The sequence below is a fragment of the Pteropus vampyrus genome, unplaced genomic scaffold, assembly GCF_000151845.1.
Source record: "Pteropus vampyrus isolate Shadow unplaced genomic scaffold, Pvam_2.0 Scaffold172, whole genome shotgun sequence".
In the NCBI taxonomy this organism is placed as follows: Eukaryota; Metazoa; Chordata; class Mammalia; order Chiroptera; family Pteropodidae; genus Pteropus; species Pteropus vampyrus.
The window spans coordinates 2,409,731-2,431,516 of NW_011888953.1; the positions used below are offsets into that span (position 1 = coordinate 2,409,731).

Consider the following 21,786-nt stretch of genomic DNA (forward strand, 5'->3'; position numbering starts at 1 on the left):
AAAGCACAGTTATTATAAAAACATAACGTCTGTTTCCCCATCAAGGAAGTTAAATCTGGTGCAGAGATGAGATCAAGACACAAAGCACAGTGTCATGTATACATAAGATGCCTTAGGTGGTCACAGGTATAGCTGAAATAGAAGGATCAATGGGAAAAGGCTTTGTAAAGAATCTGAGCTTGAGTAGGGTCTTTGAGGTGTATCAGAAAATAGAGAATAGTTAAGCTAAAAATAAACTGGGTCCTATTGTGGGTCATTTTGAAAGTCTGGCTAATGAAGTTTATTTTAATATAGGGAGTAGATGGAAGCCATCAAAAGCTTTGGGTAGAGAAGTCCAGGATTTGGCAGGCTGGAATGGTTAGGTGCGATTAGCTACCAGGACAAGAGCTAGGCTATTTAAAACCTTATCTCTGTACAAACACCTTTGGTTGTCTTCATGCCCCTCTTACTGGAGCTCCTTAAGAGCAGGGACTGTATTTCACTTTCGTGTTTCCAGTGCTTGTCTCTCAGGTCCTCCAATGATGGCTGAGCAGATGCAGTATTGACGGTCCAACAAAGAATTCATGAAGCTCTGACCCAGGGGGTGGATGAGGAGTCTTGAATCTTTCAGTTGTAGTCTATGAACTAGACTCTTAATCAAACCTAACCTGAGGAGACCCTTATACATTTTACTTATAGGATGACTATTCAGAAGTCTAACATTGTGGCTCCTGTTTGGTGTCCTAAGAACTTCTTCTGAAGTATTTGAAAAGGAGAACTCTGCCAGATGTGAATACCCAACTGTCCTAACCAGAGGTGGCTCGTCATAAATAAATAAATATTGAAATCACAAGCTTTTGTAATACATTTTGTCCTACCTTTTGATTGTTTAAGATCCCTACATGAATAGATCTTCCAATCCATTTCTTTGATTTCAAAAAAATTTTTTTTTAATTATAAGCTCTTTCTTCTGACAAGTTCTTCTGATTATTAAGAGAAAAGCTGGTTTTTAAAAATTGTGTTTTCTACCTAACAGTAAAGGAAACCAAAAGATAGAATAGCAATTAGGTCTGATTTGGGACTTAAACTTTCTAAAAATTTGTTTTTTTTGGCTCCCTTTTTACATTTGAGAATTTTATATTCCCTTAAGGTTGTTTTTGTCTAAGTGATCAAAATATTTAGTAATCTGTTCAGGGTAATACTAGAATTCCAATTTTCATTTCAGCTAGGTAGTTTTTATTATTTATATTCTTCTGTGGCTACCATAGTTAAATAACGGATCAAAGTCAGTCAGGAGGAAGATCTGTCAGTGAGACAGCTCTATCCCAGGGTGACTCCTAATTAGTTATGCCATTCACCTGAATAAAGACATGTCAGATTGATCAAATTTGCTGCTTTTATGCTGAAAAGGATGTCTTATCTAACAGATGAGAATATAAATAATTAACATACCAGAAAATGATAGAGGATACCATTTGTAGAGTTATGCATTTGATATGTCTTTCAAATTAACTCTCAAATCCACATCTCCACCTTGTACATAAATTAAAGATTAGATTAGATGATACGTAAAATAAATTAAAGATTAGTTGAATTCATCCACTAAATAGGTGAGAAACACTATCACAACATAGGCAACTCTAAGCTATATTATTTAAAAATGCACAAATACAAAAGGTTGATGTAATATGTTATGTTAGGTTATATCACTATTTTGAGTATCACTTTCTTAGAAAGACATAGACAAAAGAATGTGTCCAGAGGAGAGAATAGGATGATGAGGATGAGAGATCCAACTTGGCTAGCACCTTCAAAAAGATTCTTAAATATTTAAAAAGGCATACCTGACAGGCTGCGATGTGAGGGGGAAATCTTTGTGTCCCCCTAAAGGAAAGTCCAATTATAGGGAAATATATTTGACCTTAAACTTCGTTCTAGCCAGAACTATAAAATATGAATGTATTAGCCAATAAATTTGCTAATTTAGAAATATGATGTTATGTGACTCTGGGGGTACAATAGAAGGAAGTGTGCATCAGGTAGGAAGCTGGGTTGGGCTTCTGAGGTCATTTCTTACTTTCAAGCTCAGGATACTTAGATAATCACTTGAAGTGACTCACAGCCAATTCCCTTTAAGACTTTCAAGGGCGTGTATTGAAACAATGATGATCATGAACTCAACCAGTCGGTAAGGGTGAGCAGAGACATGAATAAAGTAAACAACAGTAAGTTTTTACTTAATGAGGGGCCAGTGAAGTTGAGACTTAACTAAAAGGTCATGGGGTGGGGGATAGGCCGGAGGTCCTACTCTACAATTAGTAAATGCACCCGTGGAGGTAACAGGAGGAGATAATGGTCAACCAGTTTGTCAAGATAAAAATCTAATGGGGATTTTGATAATCCTAGTCATTTTATGTAGCTTTCTCATTTGAAGTCACAACATGGACTAACACTTTCTTTTTTTTTTTTTTTTTCTTTCCAAATGTGTTAGGAAAGCAAAGATATCCTGTTAGTGGATCTAAACTCTGAAATCAACACCAATCAGAATTCTTTAAGAGAAAATTCATTCTTAACAAACGGCATCACCTCCTCCTCTCTTCCTCGACCAAAGCCTCAGGCATCTTTCTTGCCAGAAAATGCCTTTTCTGCCAATCTCAATTTCTTTCCCACCCCTAATCCTGATCCTTTTCGTGATGATCCTTTTGCACAGCAAGACCAATCGACACCCTCTTCATTTGATTCTCGCAAATCTCCAGACCAGAAGAAAGAGAATTTGAGTGGCTTGTCCACTCCACTGAGTAATGGGCCCCTGAATGGGGATGTTGATTACTTTGGTCAGCAATTTGACCAAATCTCTAATCGGACTGGCAAACAGGAAGCTCAGGCAGACCCGTGGCCCCTTTCAAGTCCGCAAACACAGCCAGCAGTGAGAACTCAGAATGGGGTATCTGAAAGAGAACAGAACGGCTTCCATATCAAATCTTCCCCGAACCCTTTTGTCGGAAGCCCTCCCAAAGGACTATCCGTACCGAATGGCGTAAAACAGGACTTGGAAAGCTCTGTCCAGTCCTCACCACATGACTCCATAGCCATTATCCCACCTCCACAAAGTACCAAACCAGGAAGAGGCAGAAGGACTGCTAAGGTGAATTGTCTTCTCCACATGTCCGTTGGCAGAATGCATGTTCGGTATCAAAGGGTGGTATGATGCAAGCTCTCTTTCCTGCTGCTATTGTAGTTTCCTGTGTGGCTGTAACATAGAAGGTGGGATAAGGTACATTATTCTCCAGGAATACCTTCTTCTGATTGCCACCCTTTTAAAGCTTCTCACTCAGCAATGTTTGTCGCTCCCTGCTTTCCGTTTGCATGTCCTGTCATTTATTATTAACTAAACACAAGTTTTTTTTCATTTTTAATGCTGCTATGCTTCTGTACCTCTGGTAAGTTTGAAGGTCACATTCTGGGGATGGGAGGGCAAGGGTTCTTGTGATTCCTTTTGTATTTTCCCCACACTAACACACTCCCTACACATACCTGTCATATTGCATTAATATCCAAGGTGGTGGTATAAAATTCTTGAGTTGTCTCCTCTATTCAAAGCTGACTGGATAATGCATTGTCTTAAAAAAAAAAACACACTTATTTACTATTATCACTTCATTCAAAAGCAATTTAAAATGTGGTTTCTGCAAGCATTTTTTTAAATCTCATTGGAATAGGTAGGCTGCCCTAATGATTAGACTATTGTATCATCTTTATGCAGACTGATTCAAATCCACTAGAATTAAAAAAAAAAAAAATAAGCTACTTATTTATGGTTGTCCTTTCTTTTCCAGTCTCAAGCTTCCATCTGATAAGGAGACCAGACAGATACAAATGCGTATATAAGTAAATTAGATTTCACTTTTGAGAGCCCTATATTACATCAGTCACTAAGACCCAATATTCCTTGCATTTCAGAGATCCTTTGTTTGTTTGGTTGGTTGGTTGGTTGGTTGGTTTTTTGTAGTAGTTTATCAGTAATAGAAACAGGTTTTTTTTGTTGTTGTTGTTTTTTTTTTTTTTTGGTGATTCCCAAATTTGAGGAACAGAGCAGGAGACAGAATAAAGCTGTATTTCTCTGTTACTGAGTAGCTTTTATCTCCCTCTCTGCCCTGCCAGTCTCCAGCAAATGACCTACTTACGTCGGACATCTTTGCTCCTCCCGACTCAGAACCCCCAGGCCAGCCGTCACCTACAGGACAATCTGCAACCCCACCAACAAACCCTCTGGATCTCTTCAAAACAAGTGCCTCTGCCCCTGTGGGATCCCTTGCAGGTCTAGGTAAGTCCCTAGAGACTGAGTTAGCTTTGGCTCTGTTAACCTTCATTCATAAGACCATAATGCATAAGAGGAAGGCACTTCATATCCATAAAAGTTTCAGGGGAATATGATTTGAGCATCCTAGGGAGCCTTTCTTCCACTTTTACTTCTGTACGCCTCACCCCCATTTGGTACTCTTGACTTGTAATTGAAATTTGGCTCCGTGAGTTGGCGTGTCGGAAGAAGTTCGTTTTCAATATTGCACTTACCATCTATGGCCATGACATCCTGAATGTGCCCAATCTTGTCTGATCTCGGAAGCTAAGCAGGGTCGGGCCTGGTTAGTACTTGGATGGGAGACCACCTAGGAATACCAGGTATTGTAGGCATTAAAAATATATATATTTATTGCACTTACCTAAAACAATGGATAATGGCCTACTAAAGACAATTATAGGGATTCTGAAGCTCAGACCAGCTTCTTTGGAGAAACAGGGTTGAGATGAGAGAGACTTATCTATCGTCTCTATAGGAAAAGTAGCAGCATGTATGTCTTTCTTGTAAGGTGCCATTGCTAGATCAAAGCCCTATCTCCTATTAAATGGATAACCCTCTTGGGAGGGATATATACCCCAAGAGGGATATGTTAAGTCTGAAGCAAGTGTAAGTCATGGAATGGAAGTTCTAGGTCTGAGCCCAGCTCTGGTCCTAGGCATATGGTGGGTGTGGGACAGACATGTATCCTGATCATCTCCACATACTCAAGCCTTAGTAGCTCCTTGCTCATGTTTTGGCTAACCGAGTGTCTTAATTGAGTTAGAAGATAGGAACTAGAAACCTGAAGTTGAAAAGAGCAGAGATAAGAGAAGAGGTGGGATTTCATCGGATACCTAGGATATGCTGTGCTGTCATTCATAACTGTGCCCTTAACGGTGTCATGTGAGCCATAGAGCCACTCTATGGCAGGACAGTGGAGAAGGCCACCTGGCTGAGGGCTGACCTTGTTACTCTTCACCCACATCCTTCAGTTCTTTTCTGCCTCCGTGATACAGTCTTCAGAAACCCCCACAATATCTTTGCTGTCCTGCTGGGGATTCTCTTTGTGTTTCTGCCTCTTGGCACTGTTACAAGCGCCAAATAGACTCTGTCTTGGGAGAGAGTCGAAGGGAGCTCTCGTCCTCATTTTGTAAAATTTGATCAGAGATCTTGGCTTTCTCCGCCTCCTGCAGAGTAATCACCCGGACCTTGTTTTTGTTTTTGTTTTTCTCTGCTGTTTTCCTGCAAAGGGACATAAATGTGGTTCTTTCATAGTAAATCCTTTTAATCATATCTGGAGTATGGAGGTAAAAGTTACCCAACTGCTGAATGGTCGAAATCCACTTGGGTGTGAGAAGCCAGCGTGTTCCAGGTCACTGTTTGCATTTATGCCATCAAGCACTCACGTCTCTTGGGTGCTTCTCTCTTTCCACATAGCTCTTTTCCTGTACCTTCAAGTGGAGCTGGTTGGTGCTTTTCCTTGCAGAAAGGTAGAGAGCTTGCAGGCAGTGCCTGTGACTAGATCACATCACAGAGTTCTGTAGTCTAATATGCCCTGAAGAATATTTACAGCCAATATTTAACAAGTCAGCCTGAAAATACAGCTGGACCCTATAACTGTTAATTTATTCAGACGAAGTGAAGCTTTTTGGCTAGGTGCCTCTGTTGAGGCCTTGGGGTATACAACTGCAGAATACTGATGATTCTTCCAAGTTTGGACATGGGACTCAAACTGAGCTCTACAGTATAGCCCCTGTCCACTAGCAGGGATCCTCAGCCAAACCCTGGAAGGTTGTAGGTCTGGCTTCCGCTGGACCCAGCTGGGGACTGTCTCCTTTGGAGAACTGGGGGTGGGGAGAGGGTATTGTAGAAAGCTGAGCCTTCAGCTTTGACTAACCACCCTGTGTTTTAATCTAGCATCAGAAGGTAATAAAATTAACTTTTTTTTTTTTTAAACTACAGTTTTCTTACTTCTTGCCTCTACTTTCTCCACGGGGGGCCTTAAATATCATGGAAACACAATGCATGGAATCTGGCTGAGGGGAAGGAAGGCTGGCATAAGTATATACAGTGAAAGCCTTTAATTCTTGGCAAATATAATATATTTCTCTTTTACCACCACTCCCACTAAAACCATCTATGACTAAAGCCACACATTTTCTGAAGGGAAGGGAAATTGTCCAACATGAAACATTAAAAATTCTACCCAATTCGCACATCTAATTGGCATAAATTATTAGTGAGTTACTCTAGGTTTGGTTAATAAAATTTAAATAAATTTCTTTTAACATGCTAGAAATAACATCATTCAAACTCACTTTCAGGAGTCCATATTATAGAATCTAAGAGAACTTTCAATTAGTTGTGAAAAGAATATGTATATGCTTTAGTGTAAATGAAGTCTAATCTCTGTAACTATATAAAATAAATGTTTGAACAGCATTCCATTTTTTTAAAAATAGTCCTGTTCCTTGATGCCAAGGAAGCAGAACAGGAGGCTAGCCTAGGGTGCTGGGTTCGGAGCCAGTATGTCTGAGTTTTAGTCTCTACTGTCACAAATTGCAACTTTCCCAATTTTAGTAATTAATATTCTTATACCCAGTTTCTTCACCTCCAAAATAAGCATGTTAATTTAGTAAGATGACCTTTTCTGAAACCTACCACTCTCCATGAGCACAGCATATGTGTTCATGGCCAGATGGCTAGCATTCATCATGATAGAGTTGAATCGAGTAACACCAATCTCCAATACTAAGAAAATTCGAGGTAGACTATCTTGCTACTTCAGCCCCTGAATACCATTTTCAAAATATTTCTCACTCTGAAAACAAAAACATTCCTAATCCAAGTTTGAAGGCCTTAGTTTGGTTAGAAAACTTTCAGAATGAAAGAATGCTATGCTCCAAAGCTCAAAGCAAGTAGGTTTTGAGAGCAGAAGTTGTTCCTGAATAGGTATGAAGCTGAATTTAGGTTTTCTGTTAGTAGCGACAGTTTAACTGGGCCATTAATACACTTGGGGAGAGGCAGGAGGGAAAGTGCCCACATATTAGAACAAGATGTAGGGAATGAGCTTCTCAAGAAGACGGGGGTCAAACATTGGGGAGATTTGGATTTTAGGGGTTTCACTAATTCCTAATCAACATGGCAAGGGGGCAGGAGACGTAGTCGTTTCCCCGGAGATCAGACACTCGGACACAGGCCATTAGTTACTGTGGAAGGTTATTGGGCTTCATAGTGTCTTCTCTCCCTCTCTTCGTCTTTTGAGTACTCTGTTCTAACTTCTGGCAAAGTTTAGTGAGTGACACATGGCAGGAAGCACTTTTATTTGAAACAGCTCTCCCAAGATAGCCAGCCTTTCCTCCATTTTTATATATAAAAATCTAAAACTATCTTGCATCAACCAAATTTTATCATCCTTTTATATAGCCGTGTCAACCTTGGCAGCATTTAAAAGCAAGAGAACTTTGAAATGGTTTCTTCAGGATGAAAGCATGTTGAGGCCTAAGGCGCATTCGTGATAGCTGGTTTCCATAAGACCCAGATAGGAGCCCGCTGCCAAATGAAAGGATCAAATCAATGAAGCAGAGTACCGCATGGGTTATCTTAGTTAACTACTTCATAATCAACATGGTTTGTATGTGTAAATGTATTCACTCAACAGATAAGTTTGTGCTATTGACAGGTTCTGTTCTATTTGAAATACATCAGTGTAGGTAGGGTAAGGGCTCATGTTTTCATGACGAGGTGCTTATGGACCATATTATTCTTCTAAGAAGGAAAAAGGTGCAGTAGAAAGAAAGGGCTTCAAAATGTAATCTGCATTTGAATGCTAGCTATACTGTATTAGCTAGTTAATCTTTAGGTGACTTAATCTCTCAGAAACTTTATTTCCATGTCAATCTCAAGGATTGATGAAGACGTTCGCCATGTAGATGCTTTAGCTTTATAAATGCTCCCCAGGAGAGATGTGTTTTCTGAAACTCAAGACTCCTCTTCAGGTTTGTCTCCTTTCTCCCGTTTCCTTCAGGTGGTGTACCAATCACACCTCCTCAGGCTGGACCATGGAACCCAACATCTTTAGTGTTCAGTCAGCCCACTTCAGTGGTGCCAGGAGCTGTGCTGGGTGGTCAGCCTTCAGGATTCGGTCAGCCAGTCGTTTTTACCACAAACCCAGCCGTCCCAGGTTGGAACCAGCCTTCATCTTTTGCAGCCTCAACTTCCCCTCCAGCTTCTGTTGTTTGGGGCCCATCAGCATCTGTGTCACCCAATACTTGGTCATCAACAAGCCCTTTGGGTAATCCTTTTCAGAGCAATATTTTTCCAGCTCCCACTGTGTCTGCCCAGCCCCCTTCTATGCTCTCCTCTCTCCTGGTCACTCCTCCTCAACCACCTCCCAGAACTGGCCCTCCAAAGGAAATCTCCACCGATGCTTTCGTTGCCTTGGACCCACTTGGGGATAAAGAAGTCAAAGAAGTGAAAGAAATGTTTAAGGACTTACAACTACGGCAGCCACCTGTGGTGCCTGCGAGGAAGGGAGACCAGACTTTCTCTGGGACTTCAAGTGTCTTATCCAGTTATTTCAACAGCAAAGTTGGCATTCCTCAAGAGAATGCAGACCATGATGACTTTGATGTTAATCAACTGTTGAAAAAGATCAATGGTAAGCTATTCACGTCTCTATCTACTATGCCAATAAGTATTTCTACTGTCTTATGGGCCCAGAGTCCCTCAGAAGAACTCTCTGCCACCCACCAATAGCCTGACTCTTGCCTTTTTTGGGTAGTTGGGATAGATGGTAATCAGTGGTTATGGAAACAATCATTTATTTACTTTATGGAGCTATTTATCTTAGCTAGCTGTTTCTAAGGGCTGGCCCAATGCTGCCCTCTTGTGATGATTCTTAAAAGGGCTGATGAGCTATTAAAATTCAATGGGGCATGGTGCCTTGAGGGCTATATAATAAAGCCTCAAACACACTCCACAGCCTAAAGTGAGGAAATTCTGAATCTCTTCTACTTCAGGTAAAAATGCATGGCTTCCTTTTCTGAGAAGTCTTGAATTTGCTTGTAATAATTGGGAGTCCAGGTATTTGGTGGTGATTTTTGTTCCGTTGATATAAATTTCAAAAGTATGGATCTTACTTTCTAAAATAAACCTGACTGGAGACTTCTGCCTGTATTTGGGGAAAGTTTATATGCTGACTACTCGGGTTTTTCGCCTTTTAGAACCACCAAAGCCAGCTTCCAGACACGGTGCCCTGCCAGTTACCAAATCTTCTGACAATGCATTTGAGAACCCTTTCTCTAAAAATTCTTTCAGTTCATCACAAGTTTCTGTAAGTATCAACTGCTAGAAGCTGTTGCTCCAAAGTATATGCCACATAAAGCTACCACCTCCCGAATTAATCTTGCTTGTATGTATAATAACTCTTTGACGGTAAATGACGTTTGAATAAGATTTATCATTGAGAACCATCACATTGTGAACATCAGCTCAAACTGGGGAAAGATTATTTTTTGCAGGGGTTACTATCCTGAGCTGGAGAAATGAATATCACATAGAAAAAGCTCTTTGTATCCCACTTAATCTGGCTCATGAAAGCATTTGGGGAGAAAATTAAGCCGAAATACTATATTAAAAATTTTTCCAAAGATTTAAGTTCCTGATTGCCTGCCCATGATACTTCAACTTACAAAAATACTACTACCCGTTTTGGGAAGACAAACATAATTTACCCGAACCTTGGTTTTGTTGTAAATAATAAATATACATCACCAGTTACAAGCAGGCATACACAAATTATTGTAGACCTGTTTGTGACCAAAATGATTTTTAAAGGAATTTAAGAAGTGTTAATTATAGGTTTTTTCCTATAACCGTAATTATACTCATTGACTGGTTGGTTTTATCTCCACAGATGGCTTCTCAGCCTGCATCTCCTGATGTATACAGGGATCCTTTTGGAAGTCCTTTTGCCTAACTTCTGTAAGTAGAAGATCCTATTAAGCTTGGGTATGGTGAGAAAGGGTAGGACAGGGGTGGGGGTAAAATTTTAATTTTAGAATTGAGAAGAGGTTACATCTTTGTAATTTAGAAGCAATACACATGGAAATCTATACTTAGCTAATTTGATAATGTCTAGTCTGGGCACTTAAGAGTAGAATTCTTATATATATCAAAAACAGTAATATGCCAATAGGGATATGCATTTCTATCACATCCTGTGTTTTTTGATATTTCAGTTCTGTATGGAAGTACAACACAGCATAACACAGCATAATAGTTTTTCTTTCATATTTAAGTGATTGCAAAGCATCCGAGTAATTACTTGGTTTGCTATCTAAAAACCTTCTGAAGCCACCGAACAGGTCAACTAAACAGATGATGACCACAATGCTTCTGCCTCCCAAATCAGTATTTATTTCTTTGGGAGGGCCTTCAAAATTAGTCTGAAATAGTCTGATGACATTAAATCCAAAAATGGTGACCGCTGCAGATAGATACCTCCTTCAGAGACAGTGTAAGTGTAGACGATGAGTCTGCAGGTTGATTCTTCTCACAGTGGATTTTATCCTAGGTAAGTTATTAGTGTGACCCCCTTTGACAGAGACCCCTTCTTTCTCAGCAATGAGTGGAAGTAACTTTGATCTTTAAAGATTGAAGTTAGTGGAAGAAAGGAGGCTTATCTGCGTTTTAGAGGATGTAGGGCATAGCTGGAGGGGAGAATCACAGAAAGACTGAAAAGAACCCAAACCCATGGTTTTAGTCTCACCCTATCCAAGTGAACTATGTCTTGATTCATCTAGAATTTGCTTTAAAGAGATAAATATCTTAAATCTGACATCAACAATAAGATTGAGTTTAATTGCAATCTATTTCTCTGCCTCAATCCATTTCTGCAATTGCAGGGTATCCTAAAGTGCTTTTCCATAAAATCTGCTTCAGAGAACTGGGTGAGATTATCGAAAAGGCAAATTCCAGCCGCCTCCCGCCCTAAAATATCCCCCTCTGGTGTTGAGGAGAAAAGCTTGATTTTAATAAGCATCCAGGTGACTTCTAATGCTAACAAAGCAGTGTAGTATATTGCAGGGCTAGAAGTCTTAGCATAGACTCATTCTCGCCCTCCTCTCCAGGGGAGGCATTGAAGAAATAGAAAGGAATGAATTATATTAGGAGTCTGAGAGAATTGTTTGCACTAAGTTGAATTGACTAGAGTTCTCTTTGGAGGTCCTTTATTCTTTAGGTCATGAAGGAAAGATAATTTTGGTCAACCTGCTAAACTTACAGATTGGGATGAGAGCTATCATGGGAGAAAATAGCTAATATTATTGATCATTTGTGTTAATCACTTTATTACAGGTTCTGCATTTATTATCTCATTTAATCCTCTTGCATTAGTCCTAAGAGATACTATCACTGACATTTTAAATGACTTGTCATTTAATACATTGATATTTGAACTTAAAATTCTAACCACGGGATTTTTTTCTTCCTTCTCCACACTTCCCTAGGAACTTAGCATGCTGACGCTCCAGAGAAACAAAAAGGTTGGCCTTAACAATCAAAGACAAAACTAATAGCCAGACAAGTCTCGACCTCTGCCCTTGTTCCAGCTTTGACATATTATCTGTTGCCTTATTTCTTGCTGCCTCTTCCACTTGTAAAATGCTTTTTACTTTCTGTTTAGGTTAAAGCTAAACTGAATCTATAGCTTTAAATAAATTAAGAACCTAAACATTCTAGCATAAATGAAATAGTTGCCCTACTTGAGCCAATGCCTGTTGTGTCCCTAGAATCTTCTTTTACCATGTACCCTCTGGTTGGGAGACGCAGCTACCACAACCCCTCAGATCATACTGTTTTGAATAAATTTCAAAATCCTTACTGTTCAAGGTTGTTTGGGGGTTCTATTTTAGAGCACAAAACCTAAAAATTGTAGTGGAACAAGGCACCTTCTTAAATCTTACTTCAGACCATCACTTGTAGAGAATTTTTAAAGTAAAATTGAAGCAAATCCAACTTCTCCTTAGGCATCGTGGAATCTGACACACCTAAGAACTTTTTTAAAGATATAACTTCTCTTTTTGAAGATCGTTTTTCTCTCAAGGGCAGGATTGTCCTCTTTCCAATCTTCTGCTAGTTTTGCAGATGACAAAAAAGCATTATTTATCTCTCCTCTCCTTTCCCCTATGATTCTCTTTTTGATCACTTTTGCTCCCGGGTTCATATAATATCACCTCCCTTTTACAAGAAATGAAGTTTTGTGGGGCAAAATATCTAATGATTCACAGATCTAAACCTTTCCTGCCTTCTCAGTAATCATTAATCCCAGGAACTGGAATTGCAAATGGGCACAACCTTTATCCTTTCTGTGGAATAAGAGGCCATCCTCTCTAGCTAAATTTCCAGAAGAGCAGTTAATGCTGAAGAAAAACTGAACTTAGCTCAGCAATGAAGGACTGTATTCTGAAGAGCAACAGGTCACAAAGTTAAATGTGATTGTGCCAAACATATTAGGTGCTTATTGGGGGTCATGCTAGACCTTTATCAAGTAACTGGAAAACTCTGTTGAAGCTGCAATCTCATAGTTAGTTGGAAGATGGATAGAAAAAAAAAAAAAAGCTGTAGAACAATTATTTGCTCTTATTAAAAATCTAATGTCTGCATTGTTTTTCTCCTCATAATCTTGGAAACTTTACCAGTTCATTTTCAGTCCTATTGTTAGCACAGTTCTGAAGGATTTGTTCCTGCCAAAATGAGTTTTGTTTGTTTATTTTGGGTTTTTTATGTTGTCTCTTGACCCCTAAAGCTCAGGTTCTTGTGGGTGTTAATCAACCACATACAATGTAACCTTTAGGTAGAAGGAGAGGGTGACTGCTCAGGATCTAAATAAGATGGTGGCCTCAATGAACCTCTGTTGATTAGCTGCAAATAGTCCAAGCTAAAGTCCTGTGGTTTTATGTTTAATGGTAATAGCTGATCACGTTTGGCATAATTTCCCATCTGGCTTCCTACTCAGTCATTATAAACACAGACTTGAATTAGTATTTTATATGTCCAAATACCTAAATGTGATAAACTGGAGGTAATTATTTCTAGGTAGTTGAATTTTTGAAAGTAGAAAAATTTTTGAAAGTGATGATCAGCCACATAATTTTTTTATACATACTTTGTTTTCTTGTGCACTTTTCTGTATGCAAATAAAGCTATAAATTTACTCATTTCAATAAACTGGAATGGCAGAATCTCATGTTACCATCCGTTTGTTCTAATATTGGACCCCTGCTTTGTGTTGATGTGTTATGGTCAAGGTATAAAATACACCTGTCTAAGGTGAGTAAACGTTAGTTATAATACATTCTGGGATTGTCACAAAGATGAAGAGAAAGTGGAAATCCATGAAGTATGACCATGAGTAAAATACTGCCTGACATCTTTCAACGCCTTATTCTCCGTTCTCAGACCTACTGGTACTTCCTTCCTGGGAGTTTAATGGAAGTACCAGAATAACCTCAACTGATATTGAGTATAAAAATCATTCAATAGTGAACTCTTGGCTCACACTTTTTACCCTGCACCTCCTCTTGTTCTTGTTTGACCTCACTAAGACACAACTATGGACTGACCCAGATCGGTGCAGGCCATTCAGGAGAGCTTCTGCATGAGGTAGGAAGGCCAATGATCAGACTTTAGCACCAGGATACTCAGGAACACTATTCCCTGGTATAAAAGTTCAAGCCCCTTATTCTTTTGAAGAAGACTTAGATCTGTAAGGAAATAGCCCAAAGGCAGGCCTTGTTTGAGTATATAAGTTTTGGTGTTAAACTTGACTTCTCTATGAATAAGACAAACTTGTGCAAGGATTGTCACTGATTGATGTTTTCTGTTATGGGATGTTCAGTATTACTGCCTTACCTTTCCCTTTAACTGAAATATTTGGTTCCTTTCTGATAACAATGAGTAGACTATAGAGAATCAGACTCCACACAAAAGCAGCTTCCAGAAAGCCACAGATAGAGAAGGCTGCTGATAAGAACATGTTGCACAAATTATCTGGCTTATTCAGATGCTCTGCAGTTTGTCTAACCCACTGAGTCTGTGTGCCATTTCCATGTGACTCAATCTGTAAGATCTTGCCAGAAGTTAACCATTGCTCATGTGTACAAGGGACATTCATTTCAATGTCGTAGGAGCTACTGTTGACCAAGCAGAAGGTAGCGTTTACTGAAGTGTCCCAGCAAGGTGAAACAGACTTCTTTATCATCTCTTTAGTAGCAGGTGCTACTCACACCTGCATGCTGGAAGTTCAGCTTTTATGGTAACCCTCTTCTACCTGGAAAAGGGTTTTATTTAGGCATCAAATAGATCTAAGCTAAAAGTTGAACTTTAACAGCCAGCATGCCCGCTAATTTCTCACATAAAGGCAATACAAAGAAAGAAGGTTTTGATTTTCTCAAGATAATCTTGTGTTTGTAAAGTGTAAAAAAAAAAAAAAAGCTGTAATCTGCTCCAATTCTTAAGTGAGTAGTTTCTATGGTATTTTATTATAAAACTGTGCATTGTAGTAGGGAGATCTTTTTAGTCAGTGATTACAAACTCTATCAAAATGTTAACTGTGGTGTCTAGAGAGAGCCAAACAGAACACAATTCTGTGTCTTTCTTGTGCTAAAAGCAGGGAGGGGCAAGCACAAAGGGTATAGCCAAACCAGGAGATGGACTGACTCTGGAATAAGCTAATGAGTGAGGACTCTGACCCGTATTCCCGGAACAAGTTCAATACAAAGCTTTCTGGTGAAAGATAGGAGCTCCCCAGCAGTCCTTAGCAAATATTTAAACTGTTATCGTTGGAGGAGATTGCCAAATAATAAAAATGCCTAATTCCTCTGGGAAATGTTTTAACTCACTCCCTTCTATTAAAAATAACTAAGACTCATGTTCTAAGTCGATATACCAAACTTTGACACACAAGGCTGCACACCAGCAGCAGCCTTGTTAACATGTCCTAATTTTAGCAATGCTAAAGGACAAGGGCCAGTCACATGTCATTCACCCAATGGGGGATCGAGCCTCTCATTTTCCCTTGCTTCTCTGGAATTGTATACTTAATTATCAAACCTCTACCATGTGCTGAAATCATATGAGTGCCAGTCTCCAGGGAGATGACAGTATGGGCTACTCAGTGGCAAAGAAGCTGGACTTCTGCGGTGACCAAAGATGAGGTGGTTATAAAGGAAGGAATAAAAAAAACCTGACTCTGAAACTTTTCATGACAAGTTTTCCTCACGATGTTAGTCATGAAGTTTTCTGTCAATTCTCTTTTCATTTGGCCGACCTCAATCACTATTATTTTACCGTAATTGTAAGAAAGGGAAATTATTGCCATTCTAAAAGTTATGTGGTGACTTGACTGGGCTGAGGCTGAAATGCAGAGGTTTCTGGTGTGTGTCTGGGGCTGCCTCTGCCCAGTACCTACTTATATTGATTGATCATCACAGAACTCTTTGTTTGAGAATGGAGAGGAGTGTTGGAACACAGAAGCTAGTGAAGAGGGAGGAGGAGGAGAATGGTAGGGTCGACATGGCATTTGCCTCCTTGCCTCCCTCACTGAGAGACTGGTTTAGAACCCTGATGGTAGAAACGATGGGGCTTGAGGCAGGAGGAGTTGTTTTCTTTCAATGAAAGAACCCAGGCACAGGCTGGCAGTTCATAGCCCATGTGCCTATTAGTAACAAATGGACTACAGTAATAGAAAGGCTCACAGTGGCTAAAATTAGTAGTGGGGATATCTTTCTCACATAAAAAATCCCAATATTAATGGCTGCTGGTTTGGGCTCACCAGCTCAAGGCCTTCAAGGACACAGACTGTTTCTTAACTTTTCACTCCAACTTTTGTAGCCGTCCAGCTTTCTGCTCTCCTCTTTATTGCCAAATAGTCACAATATGTCTGCACAGCTCCAAGTGATGGAGGATAGGGCAAATTTCCCCTGAGTGGAGGAATCTACAGTGAGGAAATGGAAAGGGGACAGTATGTAGCGTGAAAAGGTAAGAATATGTAGTGTAAAGACCTGCTGGCATTCCCCAGCCTTTATTCCATAGGTTCCCTGTGGTTTTAGCCGTAGAGAATGAACGATTTTGTGTAGAGCAGCCACTTACAGACTCTGTTTTTCCTGTTTCCCCTTCACAGATGTGGGAAACAGTCATCAGCAATCCCTGCAGAAATCTTCCTTTGTTCTACAGGTGTCCTCTGTGGCCTGGCTGCAGGGCTGATCGGCATAGCGCAGTCTCTGAATGTAGTTTGATTTGTCATTTTAATTCTCTCGCTTCCTCTCTATGTTAAAAACGTGATATTAATGTTCAAGAAGGGTAGAAAGTGAAAAAGTAGCACATTCGGTATCTTTTCTTTGTACCGAGCATTTCGGTTTTTCGCAGTTTCCCAGTAGACTTCAGCTATGTTTCAGTGGCAGGAATTTGGTCACATGGCCACTGCTAGGTGCAAAGGAGGCTGGGAAACCAAGCTTTCAGCTTTACCAACTTCTGTAGTAAAGGTAGGTCAACCTAAAGGAAGAAGCATGGCTGGCTAGATAATTTGTGGGGCCTAGGGCAAAATAAAAATCCATTTTTCAAAAATCAGGAAGAGTATCATTAAAGACATTAAGAATATGAACTTATTTCCTTTCTTCTGCAATCTCTCTCATATCATGACATGTTTTATCTGCTATTTAATGTTCTAAGGAAAGAAAAATGAAAGTGTTAGTATGAATTTTACCACTAATCTTTAACTCATAATTGGAATCACTGAAATTACACAATTTGTGTATCATAACTCATACGTGCATACGTACTTCATTCCTACCAGAACAGTAGAAACCCTCCACAAAACTACCTTGACTATTTTTAATTCACTTCCTGACACATGTACATTCTACCAGTGTACTCTAGTTTACCAATGAGTGAAAAAGAAAATGGGGGAGAAAAGAAACTATGGGTTGCCCTATCTTTTTTTCTTTCTTTCTGCGTCGTTATTTTCAACGTAAGCAGATGGCTCATGCAGGGAAGTAACACTAGTAAGAAAGCTATGACAGTGTTTCTTGGTCATTTGTATTTCTTTTTTTGTTGTAAGTAAATTGTGGTTAAAATGGACAGTGTGATTTCTAGGGCTGTCACTCAGTCATAGACATAATGACACACTTGACTTATACTCACTTTTGCTTTGACTTACTGAACACACACGTCATAGGTCCACCTGAATTTCATGTGCATGGGGCAACATAAACACTATGTGCAAATGGGGTGGCGTGGAAAGAGGGACACAATGCATATTTCCTCTGCTCAGGTCCATGCTTCATTTTCCCATCAGACTTTGCTTTCAAAACAAAAGTTTGAACATAAAATTGAGAATTTCAAGATAACGATAATAGAGCATTAAGCTAAGGATGGCGCCTTTCTGAGTGCTGAGCCCTGTGCACAGTACAGGTCTTATACCCAAGAAGCCAGCCCTAGCAAGAGGGCCTTGGAAATGTGTGACAACTTAGCCAGTGTGACTCTCATGCCTCTCAACCCAATGTTGGCCCATCTCTAAGTGCAAGTCACAGCAGTCCTTGACTTCATAGTACCCTCAGGGCATAAAAGAAGCACAGGCAGGGAGAGCACAGTCAGCAAAGCCCATGGTGAGGTACCTCGACTAGAAAGTAGAAGCTAAAGAATGCAGAGGACTAGTTTCTGTGTGTGTGTGTTAGTCCCATGAAGATTATCAGAGACAATAACAATTGGATGGAGGCAGGGAACTAAAAGCCCACTGCATGATAGGCTTTAATGCTGACATAACCTAATTTGAACTCAAAGGGATGTGCCATTTCAGTTGGAAGGGTATTGAGGGGAGGACTATAAAACTCCTGAGCTCTTGCTTCCTAAAGTGCTTTGTAATTCTCCATTTTAATTCTTGACAAGCACAACACTGCCAGATTTGGAAAACAATAGTGGATTCAGGGATGGTTCACAGAAGTCATTGAATAATAACAGCAAACATCTACCCAACATTTACCACCTATAGACACTATTCTGAATGTGTTAAATGATTTAATTTTCATATCTGCTCTTTGAGGTGGACTGTGACTACCATCACCAGTTTATAGGAGAGGACACTGAGGCACAAAAACCTTAAGGAACTGCCCCAAGTCATACAGCTAGTAAGTGGCAAAAGCAAAATCCCAGCCCAGGCTCCAATATCCTTGCACTTAACATCAAATTAACCACTTATCCACTCCATTGCCTCCAAAAACTGGCACCATTCTCTTTATGGTGACATATCTTGTATTCACCAAGATTTTCTTCTCTTCATAGCGCATTTTTTATACTTCATGTAATCAATATGCTTGTCACAAAATGAATGAAAAGTATGTTTTCATTTATTTTTAATTAGGCAAGTTAGTCCCCCTTTGGCCTTTTCAGAGCTCATTTTCAGGATTGATTAAGCATCACTTTGAAAATTTGAATTTTCTAGTTGTTTTAAATGCAACATGTCAATGTAACCTCACATTTAGTCCATGCTATTTCAGGCTTTACCTGTCTAAGTGTTTTTAGTGCAAGCCTCAGACTGCTCATAATGAAAGATGGGTTGTGAGTAACATTCTCCCAGTTCCTTCTACATTGCAAATAGCAAATCATACCAAATCTGCTTACAGTCAGGTTAGATGTATGTTCCATGGTCAATTAGGAAAGTTGTCCATAGAAGCCCATTTTATACCAGGAATACTATTGTATATTTTCATCAAAATCTAACATCTGATGGTATGATGCTCTTAATGAACTGGATCAAAACTATGTAATGATGACACACAGTTTATTTTACACAGGGTTTTAAAATTCTCTCCTCCTCAGTTCTTCAGGGTGTAAAAGACTTATTCATGGTGATGACTTTCTCTGCCTTTTACTTTGACAAACGCAAACCTTTGAACTATAGAGATTGAAAAGTAAACAGTTGAACACAGAGCAGAGAGACACCTGGCAGCCCCTCCACAATATACACAAAACCCCAAGACAGGGAAAAGCACAAATCAGAAAAAAGAAAAAAAATGAAGGAGATGATGTTAAACCAGAGATAGGATTAAGTTTCTGTAACTCATCTATAATTATGAACCAGCCTTATCTCTACAGAAGGATTAGTAGAACATGTCCGGAGAAGACAAATTTACTTCTTAAAAAATTAAAAAATATGGTTACTCTACACTCGGGTACAAACAGCAAAAATAACCCCTTCCTTCCTTCCTTCCTTCCTTCCTTCCTTCCTTCCTTCCTTCCTTCCTTCCTTCCTTCCTTCCTTCTTTCCTTCCTTCCTTCCTTCCTTCCATCCTTCCTTCCTTTCTTCTTTCTTCCTTCTTCCTTTCCACCAATCTGATCTTTTTCATAAGCCTCTAATCTGTTGAGTGTGGGTGCCAACATTTAGTCAGGTCCTGTAACTTCAATCCAGTTATTATACTCCCTCTATAAGTAACTCTCTTTCGGTTATATGCCCAGTATTTTAAATTTCCTTCCTTCTTCCTGTTCTTCTCCATGATAATGTTTAACATTATGGAGATGTGGACATGAAGTGGGGTTTTAAGAAGGTGCTTAGATTCTCAGACAGGTCCTTATGCTGTCCTCTGATTCTTCCAGTCTCTACAGCATATACCTCATCTACTGATGTCACTAACTTGTTGATATCTGGAGCTAAAGCTTTTGAGTAAAGAATGTAGGTTCCATTCCTCTTCATGCATTTGGGAGGCCTATAGGGCTTGGTGGTTCTCCCTGCTATGTAGGCCCATACCTTGGCCCTCAAGAACTAACACTGGACTCCTAAGGTCCAACTGTAAATGCCTTTTCATCCTTGCCCTCAGTTGTAGGCCCACGCTGACCTTGATGTAGCAAACCTTCCAGCAAGGCTGCCAGCTACTCCTCCCTTCTCAAGTCAGAGGGGAACTTCTTGATAACCTTTGAGGCACTTGATTGCCAAAGAAACCTAAGAAGCCAAATTTAGTCCCTCCCTCTTTGCCCAATCACATAACACAACCACTTTTTCTGATTTGGCTTCCCCGTACTGAGAAAGTCTGAAAGCTGTTCTCTAAGCACTCTATCATCCCCTATTAGTTTGGTTTACATGTTGTTAACTGATAAATCTGTACATAGTTTAGTCCTCAAATACTAGTTTCTTTTTGTCAAAGTCCCAAGTTTCAGAATGTGAATATGCCTCAACCAAGTGAAATCAACTGATCATCCAGTAACTATGGAATAACTACGAAGTAACCATTATGAACCTGCTTTAACACTTTGTATACTGTCAAAATATTAATACAATAAAAAACAAAGATGACTTCCAGATATACTAACCAGAAAGACAGGGCAGGTGGTAACACATTAACAAAAATAAAGAATATAGAAAGAGCTTCCTTGACGGGGGCAGGCCAACAATTATGCATTTGATTTTAAATATGGCAAGTTCGACTTACCATTGACAAATCAAAGTTCACCTAGAGATTTCTTAGAATTACTCGAAGATTGTTATGCCAAAAAGTTACATCATAAGCTTTTCATTTTTTGAAAATTATCACTTTTAGATAGCTATGCTTTCAAGACAAAAACCCAGAAGATTCTAGTAAAGGATCTACAACAGAGCACTTTTTGAGATGTCTGGGTCTGAATGGTAGGCTTAATCTTAAGACTGGGTAATAAAAACAATTATAGATTGAGAACTGAAGAAGCCAGAAGACAGATCTCTGATAAATAGCAACATTTGTTTGGTGGGCAAGGGAGAGAAGCTAGTAAAAAGTAGATGCTGTATCACAAAAGTCAAAGGATTAGAGAGTTTTAAGTGTAAGAATGGCCAATAGGATCAAGTACCTCTATGGGACAAAGATAAGAACTAAGAATTGTCCATCAAATTTAGCAATAAGGAGATCTTTAATGGAGTAATAAAGTCAAAAGATAGATTTCATTCAATAGGTTGACTATAACTAGGCAGTAAAGTAGCAAAGTAGATACAGACTGCAAAAATTTGGCTAACAAAGGTATTAGCAATAAAAGGGAATCAAAGAATTAGCTAGAATTCTTTAAAGATAAAAGATTTTTGTGTTTGTTCACAGGCTGAGAAGGAAGTAGTCAATCAAAATGGAGAAATTGAGGACAGGAGAGAAAAAAACAACTAATACAACAGAATCTTGGAAAATCAAGGTCTAAGACTAGAGTACTAGATTTTCCTAAATAAAAACACATGCAAATATCAATAAAACAGGGATAGATTTATCCATTGATGTAGTTACAAGCATTACAATTTATTCATTGATGTAATTACACATTTGAATCATCTTTGACTTGGCAATTCTGCATGGCCTACATGTCAATCATATAAATTGTCTACACAGCAAGTTCAGGAACCCGTGAAATTAATCCCATTAGACACATCAATCTCTCTGCATATAAATGAGAAAGGGCAACTA

General features: G+C 39.3%; 2 protein-coding genes and 1 pseudogene across 3 annotated transcripts in view; all 3 read left to right on the top strand.

Annotated features, from left to right (window-relative positions):
- DAB2 (DAB2, clathrin adaptor protein) overlaps positions 1-13,568 on the top strand; it is a 49,476-nt gene extending 35,908 nt beyond the window's left edge. Inside the window, exons 9-14 of one of the 2 annotated variants that reach the window (XM_011370690.1) lie at positions 2,471-3,124; positions 4,141-4,303; positions 8,346-8,978; positions 9,544-9,653; positions 10,236-10,303; positions 11,830-13,568. In XM_011370690.1, the coding sequence (XP_011368992.1) occupies positions 2,471-3,124; positions 4,141-4,303; positions 8,346-8,978; positions 9,544-9,653; positions 10,236-10,298 (1,623 nt within the window). In that variant the 3' untranslated portion in view covers positions 10,299-10,303; positions 11,830-13,568. The remainder of the gene's footprint in view (positions 1-2,470; positions 3,125-4,140; positions 4,304-8,345; positions 8,979-9,543; positions 9,654-10,235; positions 10,304-11,829) is intronic. The other variant, XM_011370689.2, reaches the window with a different exon arrangement.
- Positions 4,553-4,671, top strand: LOC111746038 (annotated as a pseudogene).
- C9 (complement C9) overlaps positions 10,852-21,786 on the top strand; it is a 60,750-nt gene continuing 49,815 nt past the window's right edge. Inside the window, exon 1 of the mRNA XM_023536913.1 lies at positions 10,852-10,895. Within this exon, the coding sequence (XP_023392681.1) occupies positions 10,852-10,895 (44 nt within the window). The remainder of the gene's footprint in view (positions 10,896-21,786) is intronic.